Source organism: Trichoplusia ni, chromosome 25 (genome assembly GCF_003590095.1).
Source record: "Trichoplusia ni isolate ovarian cell line Hi5 chromosome 25, tn1, whole genome shotgun sequence".
Classification (NCBI taxonomy): Eukaryota; Metazoa; Arthropoda; class Insecta; order Lepidoptera; family Noctuidae; genus Trichoplusia; species Trichoplusia ni.
The window spans coordinates 2277790-2302122 of NC_039502.1; the positions used below are offsets into that span (position 1 = coordinate 2277790).

Sequence of the window (24333 nt, forward strand, 5' to 3'; positions counted from 1 at the left end):
ACGGACAGATGGACAGAACAGGGGAGCCTTATTGGGTTTTGTATTTATCCTTTGGGGTATATAAATAATATTTAGTCACGAAATATTAAAAATGAAAAAAAAGGCCTGAGAAAACGAGAAAATCTTCATGCTTAAGAAAAGATAAACCCATGGCGAAACAACATCTTATTTCTATCACGTATGATAGCCGAGAGGCCAAAGGTGTAGAAATTACGATAAATGACTGATGTTGTAGATATTTATATCAAAAAGCTTGTGCAAAATTTGGCAGCTATTTCTTTCTGTGTTTACCTATATTTGTAAAAAAATATCGTAAGCGTTATCGTTAGCGGCACTTCAGTGTCTGCAAAAAAAATTTGTCATCAGCTATAACTTCTGTAAATATACCAGCCTACCATACAAGATGAGAAATGCAAAGATGTCCACCTGCATTTGAATGGCGGTCCCCGGTGTGCGAAAATATGTATAGGAGAGGTTAAAAATAATACACTGTTTTGTAATATCAATTTATTATTCTGACTAGTCATGAATCAATTTTCATTGTTATTATATTATATGCATCATCAGCAATAACCTAACGTCGTTGTTGCAATGTCAAAACTAAAAACAACTATTATAAATAAGTACTTGTCTCCACCATGTTCTCCGTGGCCTTATTTTTTATGTTTACAATTATTAATTTTAAAACAATCAGTAGCCACCTCATTTACGTAACATTTTGTCAAGTCACTAATATCACATTTTTATTTTTATTTAGTTTATTGTTATAAAAGGAGCTCACACAACATATTTTATTAGGTTTAAGTACAAAACAAACATAAACAATAGGTATAATGAACGAATATTTAGACTATGGAAAAATTGCAAAAGTCGGAAATGTGTGAACATCTTACAAAACATTACGAACTCATCAGATGCTGACTGAAACATGTTGGTGGAACTCAATGCAGCCAATGTGCTACTGTTTACATTAAGTGGGCGTGGGGCTGTTCTGACTACGAACATGTTTCCGAGAGCATCGTGATCAACTCATTATTGGAAATGTAAATACATAATAATTACATTCAAAGGAGATCAAACTGGTATTAATAATTTACAAGTTCGTGTACATTTAATTATTAACTACAAACTATGGACGATGGATATTTTATATAATTTTATGAAATAGAAAAATACACTCTCAAAGATAATATAGAAAAATAAATCGGCGCGATAAGCGTCTAATAATAAGGCCCTTCGTCGACGGGTCGCCCGCCGGCTTCGACTGAAAAGTTCATCTATAGTACCGTACAGCTAGGCTCATCGATGTAGAGGACACACTAATTTATACACTAATTAAAATATCACAAAGGGTGAAGTATTTACAATAAATCAATATCGATGGCTACTCACTAAGTAGAGGCGGGCCTCAGCTGTGGCGCTGCAGGTAGCGGCGCCGCGCCTCGGCCACGAGCGCCGCCTTGCGCGCCTGCAGCCGCGACTCGCGCTCGGCCGCGCAGCGCGGGAAGGCCGCGCCTGGCGCGCCCGCGCCCGACACGCCCGCCTCGGCGCGCGGCAGCGGCGACACTGACGTGCTGGCGTCCACGCGCGGCGGCGGCGGCGGGGGCGCGGGCGCGGGCGGCGCGGGCGGCGGCGAGGGCGCGCGCGCGGGCAGGCGGCCCTCCAGGATGTTGTCGAGCGTGAGGTCGGCGGAGCGCGTGCGCGCGAGGTCGGCGGCCAGCGCGGCGCGCGAGTACTGCGGGAACATGTGCTGCAGCTGCGTCACGGCCGCGTCAATCTGCGCGCCCGCCAGCGCCGCCGCCGGCCGCACCCGCGTCACCTCCACCGAGAAGCTCGGCAGCCACGACACGTATCGAGACCCTGCGCACGAACGACACTTACTCCTATATGCGGCCATACAACTTCTTCACACACATTTTTACTAATCAGCATTTTACAGAACACGTATTATTACATCTTATCAGAATAATTTTCAAAAAGTTAAAGTTAAAAATAATTTTACAACTTTAGTTATGTGCAGTATTTGGCTATTCAATTCGATATGCTTAAATTAAATGGACATAAATGCAGAAAAAGTCCTGCTAATACGAAAACAAAAATACCAAGTGTACCTATGTGAAGCGTGGCACAGATCGGAACAGGTAACGCCAACGCCGGCAGCCTTGCTATACAGGTAACAACACTTGCGTGTAGATCGTCGCGGTCGTACAGAATGTAGTCGCTTTGTACCTAGACAGTATCAGTTTATCCCCTGAAGTGCCAGCTGATCGTCATAGTATTGTCTCGAGTGTATCGCTGACCTGTCAGGTTCCATTCCAGTACTTTGAGACGCAACAGCAGGAACACCACGGCACAGCACAGCGCACTCAGAACCACTGCGTAAAGAGCCAGCCGTTGTCTCATTTACCACATAGTCATACACGCGACGAAAACTCGCGGCAACGCACGACACACCGGTTTATTGTAAACAAATACTCACTGCATTATTCTAACGGAAATTTTGTTTGATCTGAATTGTCGGACCGTGACAGGAACGTCACAGATTTAAACTTTTGTTTCTTTCGACCGACCGTCGCGTTTCGTCAGCAAGGAGTTTGGTGAGTCGATCTACTCGCAGGTGGTGGGGAGGATACGTACCGTCGAAGTGGAAGAGATGGTTGGGCGGCGCGGCGAGCGCGGGCGAGCGCGCGGGCGCGGCGGCGGCGGCCAGCGCGCGGCGGCAGGTGGGGCACGACGCGTCCTGCTGCACCCACTGGCACAGGCACGAGCTGCCACACACGCGCCACACTCGTGAGCCCGCGATATCGCAGCTCAGTATTATCCGTACATGTTATTTAATAATGCAATCAACTTTATCCATGGTTGGGTAATTTTTTTTTTGTAGAATTGGTTTTCGCAATTGAAAGTAACAAACTTGGAAGGATAATTAATCAATGGAGTCATAAAATGAAAATATTTATAAAGTAGGATCCTCACTTGTGGAAGAGATGTGAGCAGGGCAGTTTCCGCGCCTCCTTCATAGGTTCCCAGCAGATGGCGCAGTTGTCCTGGTTCTTTTCCACCTCCTCTTTACTGGCCATCGGGTAGCTGATTATCAAACACACGATTAACACTACTTACTTCATGGTAGTGTTTTAATAAGTAGCGTTATATTCATATTAAACACTCCGTAGTGTCACGTGCGCGGTGTTTGAGATTTCAGCAATTTGAAATGGTCTTTTTACTTATCCATATTGAAAAAGAGACACTTTCTTTTGTAAATTGATGTAGCCTGGCTAACTCACACAATTTTGACATAATTAATCGTTGAATTTATCAGATTTGTAGTAGTAGGTTTAGCGTTAGATAATTCAATAGTTATTCCAAAATAAGTATTTTATCTTTTTCAAGATGATTCGCCGTCGATCGACATTAGATTGCGATCGGTATTAAACTTCCTATACCATGCCCTAATAATAATTCAATGAATGCTGACTTTGTTAAATGTCGGGTGAATAAAGACAGCATATGTATAAATTTGTATTTTATTTAATGAGGAACTAGGCCTATCTAAGGCTACCCATGATGTAAATAAATGTTAGGTGTTCAATGTTTTTATTGAGAACTCTATACTCAATACTGTCCGCTGCAGGAGTAAAGTTTGTCAAGTCGTTGACCAATTATTTTTGTTTAAATGTCAGGAATTAAAACAGTGTCATATGATTAAGATGACGTATACAATCAGTACTGCTGCAGCAGGCGTAACAGTACCTACGTACTTTATACCTATGCCTTCACGGCCACCTTCTTATTGTGATTAAATAGTTCTCATTGTTACGCAATACTGTTTTGAGATCAGATCTATAATGTTTAGTAAACAGAGTAACACCGTCATTGAGACTTGATTCAAAACGAGATATCTCAAGTCAATTACCGAATAGCTATTAATAAATCTGGTAGATTAGCGCGGTTTAATTACAAACCAATGACAATAGCGATTAGTCATGAGGAGGCAACGCGCGTCAGAGTCGGTCGCGCTTCCAGACATTAATTACATGATCATTGGCATTATAATCACTTGATAATGTGTCTAAGCATTAACATCAAATCCCATAAATTTGATCTACGAACTGAATCTATAACAATAACAGCCACACTATACATTAATAATGTTATTCGCTGGTAAATATTTGATCTATTCAAATTATAATCTGTGCACCTATGTTGTTCTTAAACTCACAACGTTTTAAGACCAAATGTAAGTTGGTGGCCGATAGAGATGTGTGAGGCCAGTAAGGCGGTGGGCATACTGACTTGCGGCTCATGTGCGTGGCGAGCGAGGTGTAGAGGCGGTGGCGGCGCACGCGCGCCTGCAGCTCGTGCAGCAGGTGGCGCAGCTGCATGAGCAGCACCAGCGACGCCATGGACACCAGCATGTTGGAGTACACCACCATGTGCAGCACGTGCAGCAGCTCCGTCACCAGCGCCAGCGAGTCGAAGGCCAGCTGCGTGTAGTAGGCGGCCGCGCCCGCCACGTCCGCCTCGCACAGCTGCAGCGCGTAGCGCGCCGCCACGTGCAGCGCGGACACCAGCACCAGCAGGCACTGCGGCGCCCGACATCAACACATCACTCACAACTCAACTATACTTAACAATATACAAATCATGAAGGCTTCCTCACGTTCCGAAAAGAAGCCTTTGTGCGACCTTCACGTTTTCTGACCCCCACAATAGATTGTTACTATTGGATTTTAGCCGCGCAATTTCAGGTAAAAATGTAGTGAAAAAATGGAAATGATTGCCTTGGCTTTGATGTGTATCACTGTTGTGGATGTGGAACTTTGGTCTACTGACACCGAGCCAGCTAGAACATGAAGAACTATACTGTAATAATATGTACATACCTACACAAAATAGAAATGGTTCACACGCCGTGCTGTTGTGCGATTTGTTTTAACAGGTTTTACTTACATTTATAAATTGGCTATTGTACTGATATAACTTGCTCAGGACCATTGTATTGCCAACATAATGTTGGTAATGTCTGATTAAGATTTTTGTTACTTTACTAACAAAATGTTGAAAATAATCTATTTTGCCAAATCAATGCTAACATAATTATTACAACATGTTTAATTAGCTTTCAATTCGCTCAGAAACAATGGCATCGACAAGCATGGTAAAAAATCTAGTAAGTTGACTGATGTAAGCCATTTAATAAACAGGTGTTTGTGAACAAATAATAATGAATTGAATACTCGAGAGAAGTGCACGAAATATTTGACAGGAGATGAATTTGAATACTTTTGAACTGACCTATGTTTAACGTTCAAGGTTTATGTTTGAGATTATATTAAATGTTAAGGATTTTTGTGATTGCGTCGTTTTTATAAATAAAAATCTTAATATATATAAATCTCGTGTCACAATTTTTGTCCTGAATGGACTCCTAAACCACTTAACCGATTATTATAAAATTCGCACACCATATTGTGCAGTTCGATCCAACTTGAGAGATAGGATAGTTTAAATCTCAAGTTCATCAATCACAATTTCTTCTAACCACGCGAACGAAGTCGCGGGCAACAGCTAGTATTTTATATGCTTTACATTCAAAAGAAGTCCCCAAATGTAATATTTCAACGGACTATCATTGAAATATTACATTTGGGGACTTTGCGTTTTTTAGAGGACGCAATTTTATTTTTCTGTTGAGTAGGAGGGCCAAAGGTGGCAAACTTGGTTTTACACTCACTCCCCCCCCTGACCAGAAGAAAAATAAATTTGCGTCCCCAAAAAAACGCCAAGTTACGCCCAAAAATGTAACATTTAAAAAGACTAGTAAGCAGTCTTCGCGGTTTTCTTTGGTAGATCCGTCTAGAAACTTGCATTTATTTATATCATGCTTCGAATGAGGTAACTAGATAACGAGATAAGCAATTGCGCCGGTGTGGCCGCCGTCTAACCCTTAACTAGAGTAAGAAAAGCTGGGTGGATTTTGTTCGAGTTAATATACTTTCTATACTTTTATATTACGTACATCTCGTACGTAATATAAAAGTATAGAAATGATGAAGTGTAACCTCAGCGGCCATGAAGGCGAAGGTGTCGCGTCCGGCGGGCAGCCCCCAGGCGGCGGCGGCGCCGAGCAGCGCGGCGGCGGCGGCCAGGATGCCGCCCAGCAGGCTCGCCAGCCGCACGTGCGCCCACCCGCCCGAGCTCGGCGACGACGACAACTGGAAACACCACGCCACAATACATCACACTGACGTCCATGGTAGTCAATACCATTGATAAAAAAAAACGTGTCATATTTACATATGCCAAGTTTCTTTTGCGTATGTGAGTAAATTTGAAATAAATTTGACATAAATCGACTGATTTAATAAAATAAAAATAATAAAAAATGAAATAAATATAAACAACAAGGTTATGTAGAATGCTATCAGAAAACAAGTATAAATTATCTGCTTGCGCTTGCAATAATTAAAGTTTGCTCCTGACGGTATCGAGTTCAGTTTTAATGGAACTGAGATAGAGATGATCGTCAGTGGCGCCGATTTGTGTAGCGGCACGAGTTGAAACTAACCACGATCGACAGCTAAGGACTTCATTTTTCAGGTAATACAACCGGTAAACATAAATGAGTAATGCAGGAGTCAATGGCCGCGCAACTTGACCATTATTTTGCGCAAGTACTAGATATGATTGCCTTGCACGATAGAATTCACGTTGTGTCGTGTGCGCCTTCTAAATATTTGATTACATTACAATACATGCATTAAAACTCGATTTCAAACGATAGCTAGAATCACTATTGCATCATCTATATAAAATTATCAAGAGTGTGCAGTAATTTCATTATTCACGTTTTGTAATATGTATTTTTTATCAACTGATGATTTTTATCAAATGATAGGGTTTATTGTATTGCTATATTACTATATTGTACCTTTTCTTTTATTGAAATCTCTGTACTACAGATATTAAGGACTACATAGCTATATGTCGTATGTGGACATAGGAGTAGCAATATCATGTAAATTATCACACGACACAAACAAACATCACACCATTATAGCTAATCCGCAGTCGTTAAGGAAACATACGCCGCTATAACATGCTGTGAGGGTTGCGACACCAAACTGCTCTTATTAGGGTTTCGTACCGAACGGGTTCAAAAGAGTCTTTTTACTAAGACACCGCGGCACCGCTCCGTCTGTTCGTCTGCTGCCAGGAATATCTCATGAACCCTCATAGCTAGGCATTTGTAATTTTCACTTTATATGGCTTGCTGCAGATTAATGGTCATAAATTTGTTGGACGACCAATAAATTTGGAGTCGAATCATATTTTATAAAAGTCTATAACTTGAATATTCAATCATCGTCATGTTTATCAACTACTAGCATCAACCCATCTATCACAAACACAATCATAAAAAAATATCTTAATACCTTTACAAATACAACAATATAAATTCTCCATATCTTCGGCAACAAAAAACTAACAGAAATTTGTACTCATTTAATTAATTAATTTATGTATTATTGAAGCAAGATTGCATACATGTTCATCACATGTAGTAGTTAGTGTAGTTACAAAAAAAACACCCAAAAGCTTTAAATAAGCACATCTGCAATAAGTTGTTGACTAGTGGTCGTGTCTCTATCACGTAGAATTGAAACCAGTCCTACAGGACACCGAAATCAACTTGAATAGGAATAAATAATGTTCATTGTTTAGGTTCGATGTAATAGAACATTATTCAACTTTTAATTGCACATCAATAAAAACAACAGTATGGAGGTTTTAAAAGGTTATGCATTATTAAAGAGTCCTGCTGGCAGCTGTCGTGGCAAATGAAACGCCAAGGGCATTTATTTATAAAATGGTTTACTTCAGGGGTGACGCGTATAAATAAACATGTAGCCAGCTCTGTGCGGTGTGATGGTCATGTCCTGCTCAAGGTCAACGCGACCCGACGTCGCATACCAATGCTGACGGCTGGACTTATCCATGGACGGGGGAAAGGATTTCCTATGTATGGAGCTTATTAAATCAATACACATTTTGTGCATTGATTGTCGGTAATGTATTATTTAGCCCGCAAATCGGCAGGAAGACATTGCCCTTCTACTTATAGGATTATGTTATATTGTTGTTTCTACATCAATGTCAGTCTGACTAGTCCTATCTACAGTGAGTGCTGTATATAGCATATACAAATATATGCAAATATTGTAATCAAATGGTAAATAACAGTAGTACTTATAGTGTTTACTTGACAACGTATCGTACGCCTTACACAAAAATAGTAAGGCCGAAACAATTAGGAAGAACTTCACTCTTCATATTCGTTTACATCAATGATGAACTCATTTAAAACAACGGTTAAAGATAAACTGTGCAAGAAGGCTTACTATACAATCAATGATTATTTAAATGATAAAAATAGTTGGTCGCCGTGATTTGCACAGGACGGTTTAGTGTGGATTAATGTTTGACGTGTATTTGTGTAATTTGATAGACATACTCTATGTGTGTAACATTGTGTTACCTATTTTGTTTTATTTTTAGTATAATTATACGCATGCACGTATATATTATTTATTATAAATTTTGACATGTATAATTTATTAATTATAAAATTGAATGACGTAGCAATTTATGCCGCCTCCGTGTTTAGGGCTATGCCAGGTAAATCAACGTTTGGGGTATTTCTTTCAGTCTTATTTTATTTTATTAGCCGGCAGCAGATACGTCATGCTCCCTAAGTCGTCACTGCCTGCGGTGGCGTCTTGGGTCGGGTCACCTCCTTCCCTCTAATATGGCGAGAGAGGTGATGGCTGACCCTTGCGTCATACTCGTGAACGGGTGCTGCTTGCGGTGGCTGGTCGGTCTGCTGACCTTGGCCTTAGTACTTAATGTTTAATTTCGTATAGGTTTATATACAGCGACCTCAAACTTTTGTTTGTTTGGCATGGCACCTGCACACTTATTTTTGTTATTGTTCTGTACAATTAGAATATTTTTTGTAAACGGAATGACAGCGTGCTGCTGGGGAGTTTGTTGCGCCGTTTCTTCTCTCACAGCAAAAGCACTTAGGAAGCGGTGAAGGGTGGGCGAAACTGGGTGCTGTCCAATGTAAATGACCTTCAAAAAGTGCTACTTAGTAGCCTAATTTGAATAAATGAATTTTGATATTGATTTTGATTTTGATGCAGTTAAATAAGCACACGGCCTCTTCATTAACAGCTATGAACAATTTAGTAGATATGATTATGATACATAACTTTAACCGCCATTGTCCAAGTGAGAAGAAAATGTCAGTAACGGGTACATGCAAGATTAATGCAAATTGTCATAGCAAAAAATTAATATGCAGTATAGTAAAAAAAGGCACGGTGGAGTGATGACTTGCGCAAGACGGCTGGCATATGGCAGGAGCTGGATGCGAGAAGCCGAAAATCGATCTCAGTGGCGTGCACTTGGAGAGGCCTATGTCCAGCAGTGGACTGCGATAGGCTGATGATGATGATGATAGTAAAAAAATAATAAAGCTTGATCAAAAAAGAAAAATGTATGATAACTTATGTACCATATAACTTTATGCCAAATATTCACTAGGTTGTTTGAGCCCCATATGTCAACTTGATTATTAAGTATAATTTCAAATATATGTATAACATTGAGGTCACAATGTTAATGGGAAACATAAACAAGAGCATGTGGCCTTGTGCATAGGAAGTCGGTCCGTTCACCTCGATATGTGTTCGTTAAGCCAGTAAACCTTTTTTATAAAAAAATATTTTGATATTTCAGAAGGGCAGGTTTTATTTTGTGGCCAGTTCACTTGATGAGTGTAAGTATGTCACTAGATAATACAATGGTCCCGAGATCCGGGTCCCGGCTGCTTTCCAGATCCGAAAAGCCCGGGACTGTACGTGGCTAATTCCGGAATTTTCGAGATCGCCAGAAACTGTTCTAGTTTGCGTTCGTAGTTCCGTCCATTGCGCCTTGACAATAACCTTGTCTTGATGATTTAATTACCAATTAAACTACAAGGCAGGCTTAGAAGCATAGAGAAGTAAGCTTGTGGCCTTACGGTACTATGCATGGATGTATGTATATGTACTAATGTGACTATTTCAAAGTTACATACAATGTACTTTTTTAATTATTCTAAGGCACCACTGACATACGTTGAAGGAAAACATTCTGAGGCAACCATATTCTATATAACAGCTCAAGACTTCCTTACAAGGGACGAGGTCTATGCCCAGCAGTGGGACTTTCATAGGCTGATATTATTTCTGTGTTTTCTGTCTTAAATATATCTTGAAATGTATGACAGCGCTTTCTAAATACAGGGAAAGTCACATTAATTATATATGTATTGATCTGTTGCCAGTCAATCACTTTGGGTATTTTACAACGCGAAAAATCGCGCGCTATATCATATCCCGGAATCTTGGAATGTCGCATTAAAAAATCCAGTCACTATAGGAGAGATAAAAACTGTCGAGACTCTACACACAGATTGATCGCGTTCTCCTTGCATAAAATTGAGTAGTATGCAAATACAATTAGTTTAAATTGTGTGTCATACGATAAGCTTTTAAATATACAATTACTTATTTATGAACTGCATTTATTATACATAGGATTAAAGCGCTATAGTGCCCCTTGCATTATAGCGCTTTAATGCTATATTTTTTAATAACTTTGGTGGTACACAGGAAATGTATCTACGTATGCATTGAACATAATCAGCTTGACCCTTACATCCTAATTAAATGTTGAAAGCGTTTTAGTACAATGGTCAAAATCGTATTGATGTAGGTAGTGATATCCTCTATTCGGAGTCGCGGAATACAGATTGCATGGTACTTACATATTCGTACCTATCCTTGCAGAGCTGGCCGAGCAGGTGCAGGAAGCCGACGAGCGTGAACCAGGAGCACCAGAGCAGCACCTCGTCCATGTACTGCACGTTGATGACGCCGAACACGAAGATAAACTTGTAGAACACATAGTTCCAGAACTTGTCCTTGACGCGCTGCGCCTCCGCCACGCGCAGCTGCCCGAACACCAGCCGCTGCACGCCGAACCCGAACACTGCCAGCGAGCAGTACGCTATGTTGATCAGCGTCTGGAACAACACGACCAAGTAAGTTACGTTAAGTACTATATGAGTTTCTGTGGCATAACCCCTCACAGTTACTTGCCTCTATCTATTCTCTCTCTTTATTTGGGGTACGAGGCTCTACATTTTCTTACTTTATTCGAGTGGGCGCTACACACGAGAATTAAAGAGGACTTTTGCGCTTGCATAAGATGAAACTTGCTTTGTAGCCGAGATCGCTTGCGTAACAAAAGAATAAAGGTTTACATAGAATCTCACAAGAAATGCTTTCTACTCTATCTTGTTTGCTTTTTTTATATCATAAACCTGAAAGCAGTGTCTTATTTCGAACCGCTTAAAGTGTATAGATTCTTCTTTATTCGAGTTGCCTTTTTTTGGTAAGGTGAGGGAATCCTCATGGATCCGTATCCCTCGCGGGAGAGAAAGGGTAGTGTCAGCTAGTGTCAGACTCTAACGAACTAAATCTGTATGACAATGCGTTGCAATCCTTCGTATATACTGAGTTGTCTGCTAACCTCAGAAGGAAAAAATGTTATAGTTTGTGACCTTCGAAAAAAAGTTTGTTTCTTCATTGCATAAAGCCTTCTAGTGAGAAAATTTCTAATGAGATTCGTTGCCTATATTTAGAACTATATCAAGATTTTATTCCTCAAAAAACAAAGAGGACTGAATAAAGTGCGCAGTGGGGAGTTGTTACGTTCTTAAGATTTTTAAGCTCTCGTTTGGGTCGCAGAGAGACTCAATTACGTAAGCTCGTACATTATCCGACTCTACTTTCTCATTTCGGCGTCTAAGGAAAATTTGAAAACAAAAATGTCTTCCCACCATACAATTGCACGTTTCACAAATCGTGAGATATTTTTTTCATAGAATATGCGACTATCTTTTATCGCGTAAACTAAAAGTGAAGATGATACGGGAAGTTGAAATCACGAGTGAAGTCACTTAGGTATCAGTACAACGTCTTTCTACCGATTGATTTATAGCAAAAAAATAAAACGATAGTATATTTTTTTGAAATCTAAGTGATGAACAATTCTTTTTTCATTTATTTATTTATGTATGAATTGCAACTTTCTTAATATTATTCCCCAAGCCTTAGGCTGCCTCCTACATGCTACAGCAAGCACTCTCCTACTGGTAACACACAGTAGAACACTGCGCATCGCGGTTGTGAGGCGTAATCAGTCATCGCTGTAGTGTTGTAGTTTTAGTTATTTTCGTTCCACAGACCAGGGCCAAGGTTACGTCACTAGGGACTGTGTTCAGTGTCAAGATTGTTCCGGACATTGCGTGATTCACGTCATCCGAATACTAACCTTGTTAACGTATAATATATGGTGAGTTCAAGACAAATGACAGGTAGAAATGTTGCGTAAAGAATATAGCGAATAGGCGGGATAAAATATTAGTAGGTGCACAGAATGTGTTGTTTAAACCCACTTTTGTGTATAAGTAGAATAACAAGCCTAAGAATTGTGCCTCATCTAGCTGACAAGCGTACAAAGGAACAAAGATTCTTCAACAAACAAAGAAGCATCGAAACCAGCAGACCAGCGTCCTGAATACTGGATGGCTTGTGCATAACATTTAAAGGAAAACCAGCCGTTTTAATATTGTGTAATATAATATGGATCGAATAAATCAATACGTTATTACACTCAATCCAGACAATTACATGATAGGTGAGGGCCTCAAATTCGGGTATTTACAATTGCCGGTGGTCGAATGAAAATTGGATTAAATTTTACACTATTGGCATTCTATTACGCATTTTGCTATTTCTTTTCACGACATTGGGGCCCAGAGGGCCAACATGCATTATTAAGTATTAGTCTCTTTTGCCCATACCTGTTATGGCTGCTATCAACTTTCTAATGCGAAATCTAATAATATCCCAGTCTACCTTATAATCTGAGTTTGGTTTTGATCACTGCCAATAATAACAAAACAACATTGAACGTATGTTTGCTTGTTGTATGCAACACTACTATCACGACGATAACCTATTCTTACCTGCAAAGAACATATTGATATCTGCAGAAACTTCCAGAATGATTAGCTTACTCACCTCGAGAAATCACATTCGGCGATGGATACAACTTTCACTACCATGTTTGTGTCAATGGTCTCTTAGGGTAGATAATACTTACTTGTTGACCTGTTCAGCTAAGATTCGTACAGAAGGTACACCGCGGGGTAATGAGCTACATTATACAGGGCAGTTATAGGAATGTACACATATTAATAGCACAGAGTGCGGCACACTGCAGTATAGGGATGTCGTGGGTCTAAGGTATTTTGGTTAAATGTAACGGCACATATTAAAGCGATTGTGATAATTAGTGTTATTTATGAGCGCGGTCATCGACACGTCGAATGCCCGCGGTGCCAGCCAGCCGGTCAGCCAGTACACAGCCAGCGTGAGTCAGCGGCAGGGTTACGAGGCTGTTTACATATACACCGGTGCGTGCCGGTGCACACGGTCAATATACAGCAACCGTAACTCATAAGTCATAACGATGGTGGTTTTTATACGTGGTTGTTCTAAACCACTACAGATAGAATATGGTAACATGTCTGCCAATAACTTGCATTGTTTATTTGCCTAACGTGTTTCCCTAGAGTTGGAGACGTTCGTTTTTCATTCAATTTGTGCCCATTTAACTACATAAATACAACGATTAATAAATAAAGCGTGTTCAAAATGATGTTACGAATTTTCTAAAAATTACAGAATACTAATATGATTATAATCCTAATGGTCATTAGCGAGTGCTGCGAGGTCATCAAATCCTACAAAAGCTAACCTCGGCGCGGCGCACTCTAACATATATGGATGTATTGATGTCTGTTGCTCTTTGCTTCTATGTGTGAATTGTACAACATAATAATACCAAGTAAGTACGAAAAGTCTACCATTTTCAAGCTAAATTTACAAAAAAAAGCACGTCGCACCTTATGTGTACAGTACCCAAATTCATAATTTATTTTAAATACACATTTGCAAATGCACACAGTATTAAACTGATGCATGTACCTATCTCATAGAATTAGTTCTGTTGCGCGGACGGAGTCGCGGACACCATTTAGTTTTACAATATTTAAGTGTACCTCGTTTATTACAGGCTACAAAGATGACTTAGTTGATCTTGTGTTTCACATATGCTTGGGGTTATCGCAAAACATTGAGATGTTTATTTGTGTGCAATGCGCAGAAAAATCGAATTAATCTTTAGTAAATGGTATGCCTAAAGTGTATGACAGCTAATTTGTAGCCCTCATATACTCTGAAGTACAGATTTTTACAAAGGTATATTCAAGCAATGTAACCATGCTTCGTAGCCTTCATTATTCGTTAGTGCGATAAAATCTTACAGAGACTTTGACCAGTGGAAACCCTCAAGAACTTCGCTAAGAGGGAAAACCGATGTACGTAAGTGATACCGCCCTTCCTCTTTCCGTGACTAAACAGCAACGCCTTCGCACCAAAATCAAAAAGTTTTTATTTCAAACAGACCGTTGTCCAGGCACTTTTAAAACTTTATAGTAATGGCAATGACTCTAATTGCGCCTAGTCACCAATTTAGTTGACATGTTTAATAGGTAAATGTAGTTACAAAAAGCGTTATCAATTTAACCAAAATTATGACATAAACATTACGATTAATTTAATCCAATCACAAACATAAATGCGAACTAAGAGCAAGTTCAATATTAAGATATTATATGCGTTCGTTATTGACTTCACCAACATTAAAAGATTTCATTATTTTTTCATTGGATCTTGCCATACACAAACATCTTTGTTGGTATGGCAATATTTCCTTTTTCAATTTTCTCTCATCCATACTAATATTATAAATGAGTGTCTCTCTCTGTCTGTCTCGCCTTCACGCCAAAACTACTGAACTGGTTGTAATGAAATTTGGTAAAGCCTGAGAAATAGAAATAGAGGGCATAGGCTACTTTTAACTGTAAAAAAAAATGACTGGAAGGGAGGGGAACGGCTCAAACTTTATATGAAGTTTTTTGGAATTGACTACGGCTTTAAAACTTAGCCTAAATATTATTTATTTAAAATATTGAAAAATGAAAAAGGGGTGTAACCACCACGTAAGGCGTTCCCCACGGAAACGGGAAGTCTAAGCGAGATACATTACTTGACATAATAATTAAGTTAATGTCACAACAAACACCTTATCAATTACAAATATTACAATGGCGTACTATTTGCAGCTCTATAAATATACGACAGCATAAGTAGGTATGGCACTCCTTGCAATCAACGTACTATTTTCATGCTAATCCTGAAAAACTTGGATAATTATAACTAATTGACTTGCATAATTTAAACAATGTATAATTCTCAAAATTATGATGACGAAAGCTTATCTATATTTAAATATCTATATTTAGTTTCATAATAATGATTTCTCTACGAATGTAAATGCGACGTGACTACGATCGTTTAGTAATAGAATGCAGACGAGATCAGCGCTTAGCTATAATTAAGATCACGTTGCAATGAGAAGCTATCGTTAGGTTAATAGCGACGGCTACTAGCGGCTAGGCCGCCCGGCCGCAAGGCTACGAAGGTCTTCAAGGTGGGCCTGTGCTCTAGCAGCGGGGCAGCGGACTAGACTGCACCACTAGCGCATTGCTTACATCTACGGCACTGGACGTTACTATTTTACGATTGCGACATATTATGTTCACATGTCACATATATTTTATATCTCGTTTTGAAAACCTTCGAATCACAAGAACTTGCGCCTCCAAACGCACAAAGCTGAATTCTGCAAATACACCTGTTACTATTTTGAATAATTTACATGAGGTAAATAATAAGAACTGCCTTACAGCCTTCTGTCTAACATCTGTAATTCTAAATTTCCCTGTAGGTAAGTGGTGTTTTGCAACTTATAGTTTATTAAACACAGTGTTAACATTTATGATAAAAACACCTCTTTTTTTACGATAAGAACACATATTGCACACTTAATTGTGGAAAGGTCTAATTCATTAGTTATTATTTACTTAGCTACCCACTTAATAAATTGACATGATTGACGTCATACGGCTACGTCACAAATCGATATTATCCGCCCAACAAAAATTCCTTTGTTGTTCTTTTAACAAAGATAAGAAGGGTTAATTAAGAAGTGTATGCACACCTACTATTTTTATTAATAATAATTAATGTTTACCCTGAACATAAGCACACGTTTGATAGTGTTCATTTTATATATAGCGTACTATAACTAGACGCAACAAAGTAAATAAAAATATTATCATTGACAGTTACTAGTAACGGAGGTTAACGCTAGCTGACGTCTATTTTCATAATGCGAGTCTCATGAGTTCATTGTTCTTGTTATGATCTCTTTGAACGGACAAATACCAACGTATCATTATAAATGCTAGTTAGAGGACGGACAAGACATCAATACGATGTAATTAGAGAGAGAGAATAAATTTCATTGTTTTTTAGTGTGCTTCCCTACATATATACTTACTAAATACAAAAATACGTAAACGATCGATTTTGGAGGGATTAGAAGTGTCATAGGGTCACATAGGGTGTGTTTTAATAAACTTAAAAAACTAAAATGGATTATGCTTAACAGCGATATCTAGTAAGCGACTAGCGGAAGTAAAGAATATAGTTAAGAATTTTGTGTTCTTTGTGTTGCGTGTCGGTCAGTGGTCACTATTTGACTCACTAATCTTTATAATGACTAAATAAATATACATGTATTATTTAGTTAAGGCGGCCCAACCGATAACATATCTGCGTTACGTATGTGACGTGGCGTTTACGTATTGTACACAAACAACGCCGATAGCTTTGGCACCTTGCTCGATACGTAGCTATCTCCCACTTATTTTTGTAAACAACGAGTTCACAAAAATAAGTCTGAAGCGTCCGAATCTCGTACGATTTAAAGATGTGCTGCGTCTTTAGATGGTTGATGGTAACTACCTTATCACGCAGTTCGTCTTGTGTTTTATTTGCTCAAATCGACTCATCTCCGTGACCTGAACATTAATTCAATTAATTTTAATAAAAAAAATGAGGGCATATTTTAACATTATTTAAGACAGCTATAAACAGAATCGCTTAACGTGACTTTTACAACTATGTTGCCGAAAACAAGTTAATAAAAAGGCATAGATTTCGCTCTGCTCACAAATTTATTAAGAACTTTGTTCTAAATCGTTTACGCCAATTTTGACCCCCAATAATAGAATATGCTTGAATAACTTTCTTATCTTAAGGAATAATAAATATTTTTTAAGAACTTTTTATGGCCCACAATACATCATACATCACTACATCATACATGATTTTTAAGTAACTTTAACAAAATTAACTTTTGACACAGATCACAGCACGCATGTTAAGTGATAATTTCTCCCTGTTTTTGTAACATTTCTCATTGCTACTCTGCTCCTATTAGTCCTATTGATGAACGCGTGATGGTTGTAGCCTAAAACCCTCTCCTCAATAAATGGGCAGTATCTAACATTAAAATAATTGTAAAACCAGTAGTTCCGGCTTGAAGTACTTAATTTATCAATTGGGGCAATATCAATAATTAAATACTCCGTGCACCAAAATGGGAAACACTACATGCAGCGGCGGATATAGCTATTTGTTTTGATATTATGGATGAAGAATTTTTGAGACTTTCAGTGTAAATTACGAGTATAATCAATAACATATTTTTGCGTAATATTCAAAATTATATCTTGTTTTTGCGATATTATCAGGAGTAGGTTATTAGGACAAATAGGTGTTATCTTGCTGTTATTGAGGTCGTAAGGATTACGCAGATATTAAAGGTGAAGTAAATAACGCAAGTATCTACCTTAAATGTCAAACATTGTCAAACATGTTCCATTTCCGACGTATCTGACTCTTTTAATTTTTTGTTTCGATGTCTTATATTAACTTATTCATTGACATCATTCTTTCATCATTTTTCCCAAACAATACGGTACGAATCGCAATCCTATTGCGATGTAGAACGCATTAAAATACGTTTTGGACCCCTTCGTGTTTAATGTAGTTACACTGCACTAATATCACGAAATGAGAACAAAAATAATGTAGAAAGTCTCACGAAGCTAAGTGATAACCTCAAATTATAATTGAGACATTATAAACAATGGCGATTAGTAAGATCCGGAAAGAGGCAAACGACGATCAGACTACGCACGAGTGCAGAGTGGGGAGAGTATAATTACGATGGAAGGGACGTTCTTCATTTCATAGTACTAAACCAGTTAGTGCCATAATGTATAGGTAAATGCAGACGAAATCAACCAGCCCTTTACGCTACGCGTGTCCTTACCTTAAGACACCACCGCTTAAAGTAAGACTGCTGCGAAAAAAGACGCTGATCTAGGCTGTACAATGGACGAGGAGGTGGATATTTTTGCCACCTTCTCTTTATTATGTATCTATTTATTCCGAGTAATCCTAAGTCCGAGCCATTGTACAACAGAAGTTGCGTTTATTTTGAATAGTCTCTATTCTCAGTTTGAACGTTATGCAGTCTTAACATGCGTATCGTAACGATATGAATGGATGGAGCGTGCGAGTTCGACCTGTACCTCTACCATGAGTTGCTATCGAAAACGTCAATGACTTTACTACAGTCGATAGCGTATAAACGCGGATCGAATAGTTTTCGATTGAACTCATACCATGAGTTTAAAAAACCTTGACGCGCTCGCTATCGAGAGCTCGATTGTTATTGTAGTATTCGTGTTGTCATACTTGTCATGTTGTCGAACGTGCCTAACTTCACGCCTAATGTAGTTGTTTCTTTCTAACGTTGCTTAAAAGACAGAGTAAGATATATATTCCCGAAAAGCTTCAAATCTACATTAATAATTTCATGCAAGACTACGGTAAACTCGATCGAAACCTTATATGAATAACAAAACATAAAAAAATATTGATTTTGAGTCGACAACATATATCCGCAGATTTCGGATTATGGAGAATTTCGTTAAATTCCGATGGCAAAAAACAAACCGCTCAAGTCGCCATCTTTGCCGTTGAAGTTTCGCAAAGTTTTTTTTTTTTTTTAATTATGCGGTTGATGTAGATATACGAACTCTTTTGATATCACAAATAGATAGACACTTTTCTTCTTGCTCTTTTGGGTTTTAGTAATTTTTCATTATTAAATTGAAAGCGGTATCGTGGGTACCTAGGAATGGTTATGTGGCGCAACTTTGGGGAGTACCTATATCTTGCGATTGATCGCGATAGTTTTGTTAAATTGTTTCATATACCGATAAACAGTGCATCTATTGAAACTAATATTATAAATGCGAAAATTTATCTGTCTGTCTATCTCGCTTTCACGCTAATCCAACTGAACCGATTGTATTGAATTTGACAGATAGCCTGATGGCAACGGGGACCACCGAACGCTATAAACTGAAGTCCACGTGGACGGAGTCCTGGGCTACAGCTAGTGTTTGCATAATCCTAATAATTTTAAACTTCATAGAGCATAAAATATTCAGTATATTTTAATATAATGTAATATTACTTAATAAACTATTGGTTGGGGTGGAGCCCTCTGTGAACGCTGACTTATTTCCAGCGTTTCCTTAATAATGAATTTATGTATGTTTCATTGTAAAAAAGTGACAGCGTGTATTCAATGTAAATTGACTTTTAACTAGTGCTACTTGATTTTAAATACTCTCTTGCCGACAGGATTCTCACAAGAAATACTCAAAACTAAACAATTACTATAAACCGAATACCGTTTCACACCTTGTTTAGCAAGTGAGTTACTTAACTACAATCGTAATGGTATTTGTCGATACCATCTGTCAAATTTGTGACTCATGGTACCGTTTTCTTAGAGAAACCACCGCAAAACGTTACGCGCTCGCTACTCGCTGTCGAAGACGTTTTGAATGTTTCGATAGGTTTTATTTGTCAACTCATACTACCGATTTTAGTTTGTCAAGTGACCGCTAGAGGCGCTGTACATTTTGTCATAGATATTTTTTACGCAGACGCTAGCGAGCCCGGTCGCTCAAAACTCATGGTAGAGGTACTGTTTGTCTGCGGTAATTGGCTCGATCGAAGGTCGCTGCTTGTGTGCTTGCTTACTCAGGTTGGAAGTGCCATACCAGACACTGGTAAACAAGTGATACACTTTTAAGAATGAGTAAACTTAAGTTTTAGTCCTCTGCACAGAAATCTAAATAACAAGTTTAGATTTCTATGGTCCTCTGAGATTATTAGATGCAGGTAAATTATAACTGTTATTTCATTTGTAAATAATATCGTGATATTTTAAGTAAAGCGTCGTGTTCGACTGAGTTAGTCATGAAATTAAGGAATAATAATTCGAATTACATTTTATAGCGTTTATGAATTTTAAATTATCAAAGTGTATTAATAGCTGACGCAAAGCTCAACAAGCAACGACCCGGCTAGCGAGTCACTCGAGCCAAGTGGTGTGGGTTGCCAGTTTCTAACGTAGTAATAGTTCACCTAACATACATTTACATTCCGAACGCTATAATACATTTATGTAAATAATTAAACAAGTTGCGCCTGAAACAGCCGGTCGTCGTCCCACTTTGCTAGAGTTAGCCGTTCTTATCAACTCCTCCGTAAATCGGTATCATAATGTTTTCAATATATTCTGTGGATAAATATTAAAATCGGGAATTCACTAATATTTAATGATTTACTCATTTGTAGTCAATGATTAATTAAATTTATTTTTTAGTTTGTTAATGCGCTTATCAGGTCGGTTAATCTACAGCTACCTGAATAAGTACAATCGCCAGATACACGCACTTTTGAATTAACTAATTATTCAGACTTTATACTTTGGAATGGCGTCAAAGATATACAACAAAATACCTATTAAAATACTAGAAACTAAGGAACTTCCAGTATTTAAAAATAAATTAAGAACATTTTTAATTGATAAAGCATACTACACGATCCAAGATTTCTTAAACTGTTGACCAAATCTTAATTGTAGTGCAAATACCTACCCATGTAAACTATTGTATGCCTATTAGGCAGGACATAAGATCTGTAACATACATATATTGCCAACAATAAAGATACTTTGACTTTAAAAATTCTGCGTGTTAGTGCTGAAACTATGTAGAGTTTGCGAATAGTCGTGTCGAAAGGTTAAATTCTCAGGGTGCTTACATTAAAAAGTTTTGATTTGTCGTGATTTATTTTTCGATGTTCGGTCACAACTCTCGGGCCACCGGTCAGAACCTTAAAAGTCATATTTTCATATGGCATATTTTCTGTACTTTATACATATTATACAATTCATATGAAGAAGCGACCAGCGACTATTTGTACCGCGTGGCGAACACTGGCTTCAGCCGCATGCGGCGAGACCATAATATAAAATGCTACAGTGTTTGTGGTTGTGGCGGGTAGCTCGTGTGCACAGAGTATGCGTGAGCGATCCCGTGACTCTGGCTAAAGCAGTAGAAAGGGCCCGGGGTGTTTTTAGTCGGTGGAAGTCCGACATATCCCCACGCCGTGCCCTCGACGTGGGTTGAAGACATTAGCGTTTCGCCCCGGAAAAAAAAAGGGTAGTTCATGTGCGGCGACTTTAGGAAGCGGTAAAAGATTATTATTGGTATATCGGCACGATACAGGGACATTAACGCATTCGAAAGTGTTAAATAAATACAATGTTTAAACAGTTTACAGCCCCGTGGAGAGTACTAACTGTTACGGTAATGTTTAAAGAAAGTCTTTTCGTTTTCTCGGTTAATCCGATTTCCGATACCGGCCTTTTAGCAATGTTAGCATGCCGACAGCAATACTGTGCAAAGTGTAAACAATATGTTTTATTGCTCGGCATAGATGAAATAACAGTGTTTCCAATCTATTTATTTTGCCAAGCTTATGTAGATAGCTTACGTACATATCAATAAAAAAAACGTTGCGCGTTACCGAGCGCGCGAATTTTAACGTCAAGCCAACCTTACTTTCATTATGGAGTTATATTATGTAAAAATTCCGCTTCCTATTATAAAACCGTCCAATCTTTCAGAAATATGTTCCACCAATATAGAAGTGAACATTACCATAACAAATGCTCGACTAATTCGTCATGGCTGATCGCTCTGTGACCCTTTTGTCAAAGTTAACGAAGCGAATCTTGTAGTTTCACGATTCGATATAACCCGACAAAAACAAATATGATTTGGCAGCCATGTTTCACATAGCCACATCTATGATTTAAAGTCTAAAAGACGTCAAAAAGGACGTCAATAGTAGGGTTTTTAAATGGAGACATTTTTCAAACAGGAGAATTAAAAGACAAATTGTGATTGAGACTAATGGCTGTATAAGCTATACTACAAACTTTAATTTGTACTTAAAAAATATGTTTTATACAATAACAATAATAATATATTATTGCTTTGTTTACAGTTCACAAGTAAAAAATGAGAATGACTGGTGTTTGCCACTTTGCAAAAAAGTGCATTGCCAAAAGAATATCTGATTTTATAAGTAAATAATATAGGAAATTTAAATAATTAATTTGTAAGAAACAATACATTGGTTAAATAAATGTTTAAAATTGAATTGTTTGACATTTTACAATATTAATTACAACACCCTTTTTCTTACTATTTATAAATTATAGCAAACATAGTATAATATTACATATAGAGTAAAATCTATACTATTATATAAAGCTGAAGAGTTTGTTTGTTTGAACGCACTAATCTCAGGAACTACAGGATTTGAAAAATTATTTTTGTGTTGAATAGACCATTTATCAAGGAAGGTTATAGGCTATATAACATCACGCTTTGATTAATTGGAGCGAAGATATAATGGAAAATGTGGAAAACATGGGGAAAAATCTAACCGTGTGGACGAAGTCGCAGGCAACAGTTAGCAACAGGGCTAGTGTTATTATTAAATCCTTAACACCAGAGAGTGTGATAGAACACTTACACATACATATTGTAGCCATAGTAAAAAGGGGAATGTGTAATGAATTTTAATTAAAATCAGTGTGCAAACAAGATTCTATAATTAGAAAAAAATACTGACTTATATTTATTTAAAGCACATCCTACCTCATAAAGTAAACGGAAACTTGAATGCTGTTTTTTGTGTCACATCATTTTGTTTTTAAATACATTTTATTTTGATTTATTTTATTTATCTCATTGACAAGAAATGTTAACTTAAAGAACCAACATTAAAAAGAAACAGCTGTTATGATTGTGCTCTGTTAGTAGTCTGTAGTTAGTAATCTGGGGAAGATTAGTGTCGGCGTACTCACCCACATGCAGAGCGGTTCCTGCATCATAAAGGTCATGACGTCCACGAACTGCTCGGTAAAGTTCCTGGTGCCGTTGACGAGGACCGGTGCAAGCCCTGGTGCCGGTCCGACCCGCTGCTCAGCGTCGCCTACTTCCATGGCATCCAGCCGCCCTAGCGTGGCGTTCGTGCGCCAGTTCGGATCACTGGTCACACTCAGCGCGTAATAAACAGCTATCGAAAGCAGCGAAACACTTCCCGCGGTATAAACCTTGAGATTCGGCAAGGGCAACCTATCTACGAGTGTCACAGGCATGATGGACGTACAAGTATACTTTAACGCGGTAAATAAACACTGAATCTACACCACAATTTAGAACTTAATGACATTGGATTGTTTTAGAACACAGTTTTATCAAAATATGTAGACACGACTCATCAAGCACAGTACAACTGATAGACTGGGTTACCACTTGAACAGATTAAACAAAAGGAAATAATTATGTTTTCCCATGTGTACATATAAAAAGTGATTTTATGAAATCTTTAGGAATCTTGTTTTATTATTATTATTGTTGAATACAAAATATAATAAATACAAAAAAATAACGATTGTTTGAATAGTTATTTTTTAAAGGAACACACAATTTTCATTTTCGTCTGTGTCTTTTTTTTAATTGCAGGGGATAATATCCTTCGTAAAACGATGTCATGTAGACTTTAAACAAGTAATTGTGATTAAAAATACGAAATGTAAAATACAATATAGTCAAACCTGCATCTTAATAGTTCTTAAATCTCAAAAAAATTTTAGCTTTTCCATTCATGGGGACCTTTTAACTTCAATGTGGTAACATTCCCTCATCTGCGTTCAGAAATTACAAAATCA

General features: G+C 38.1%; 1 protein-coding gene across 1 annotated transcript; it reads right to left on the reverse strand.

Moving 5' to 3' along the window:
• Positions 1 to 1131: 1131 nt before the first annotated feature.
• On the reverse strand, positions 1132 to 23917 carry LOC113505278 (E3 ubiquitin-protein ligase AMFR-like). Its single transcript, XM_026887898.1, has 7 exons — positions 23467 to 23917; positions 10877 to 11134; positions 6063 to 6215; positions 4294 to 4583; positions 2977 to 3087; positions 2638 to 2768; positions 1132 to 1860 (listed from the first exon to the last, which is right to left on the reverse strand). The coding sequence occupies exons 1-7, from the start codon at positions 23758 to 23760 to the stop codon at positions 1409 to 1411; spliced, it is 1689 nt and encodes a 562-aa protein (XP_026743699.1). The 5' UTR covers positions 23761 to 23917; the 3' UTR covers positions 1132 to 1408.
• Positions 23918 to 24333: the final 416 nt, after the last annotated feature.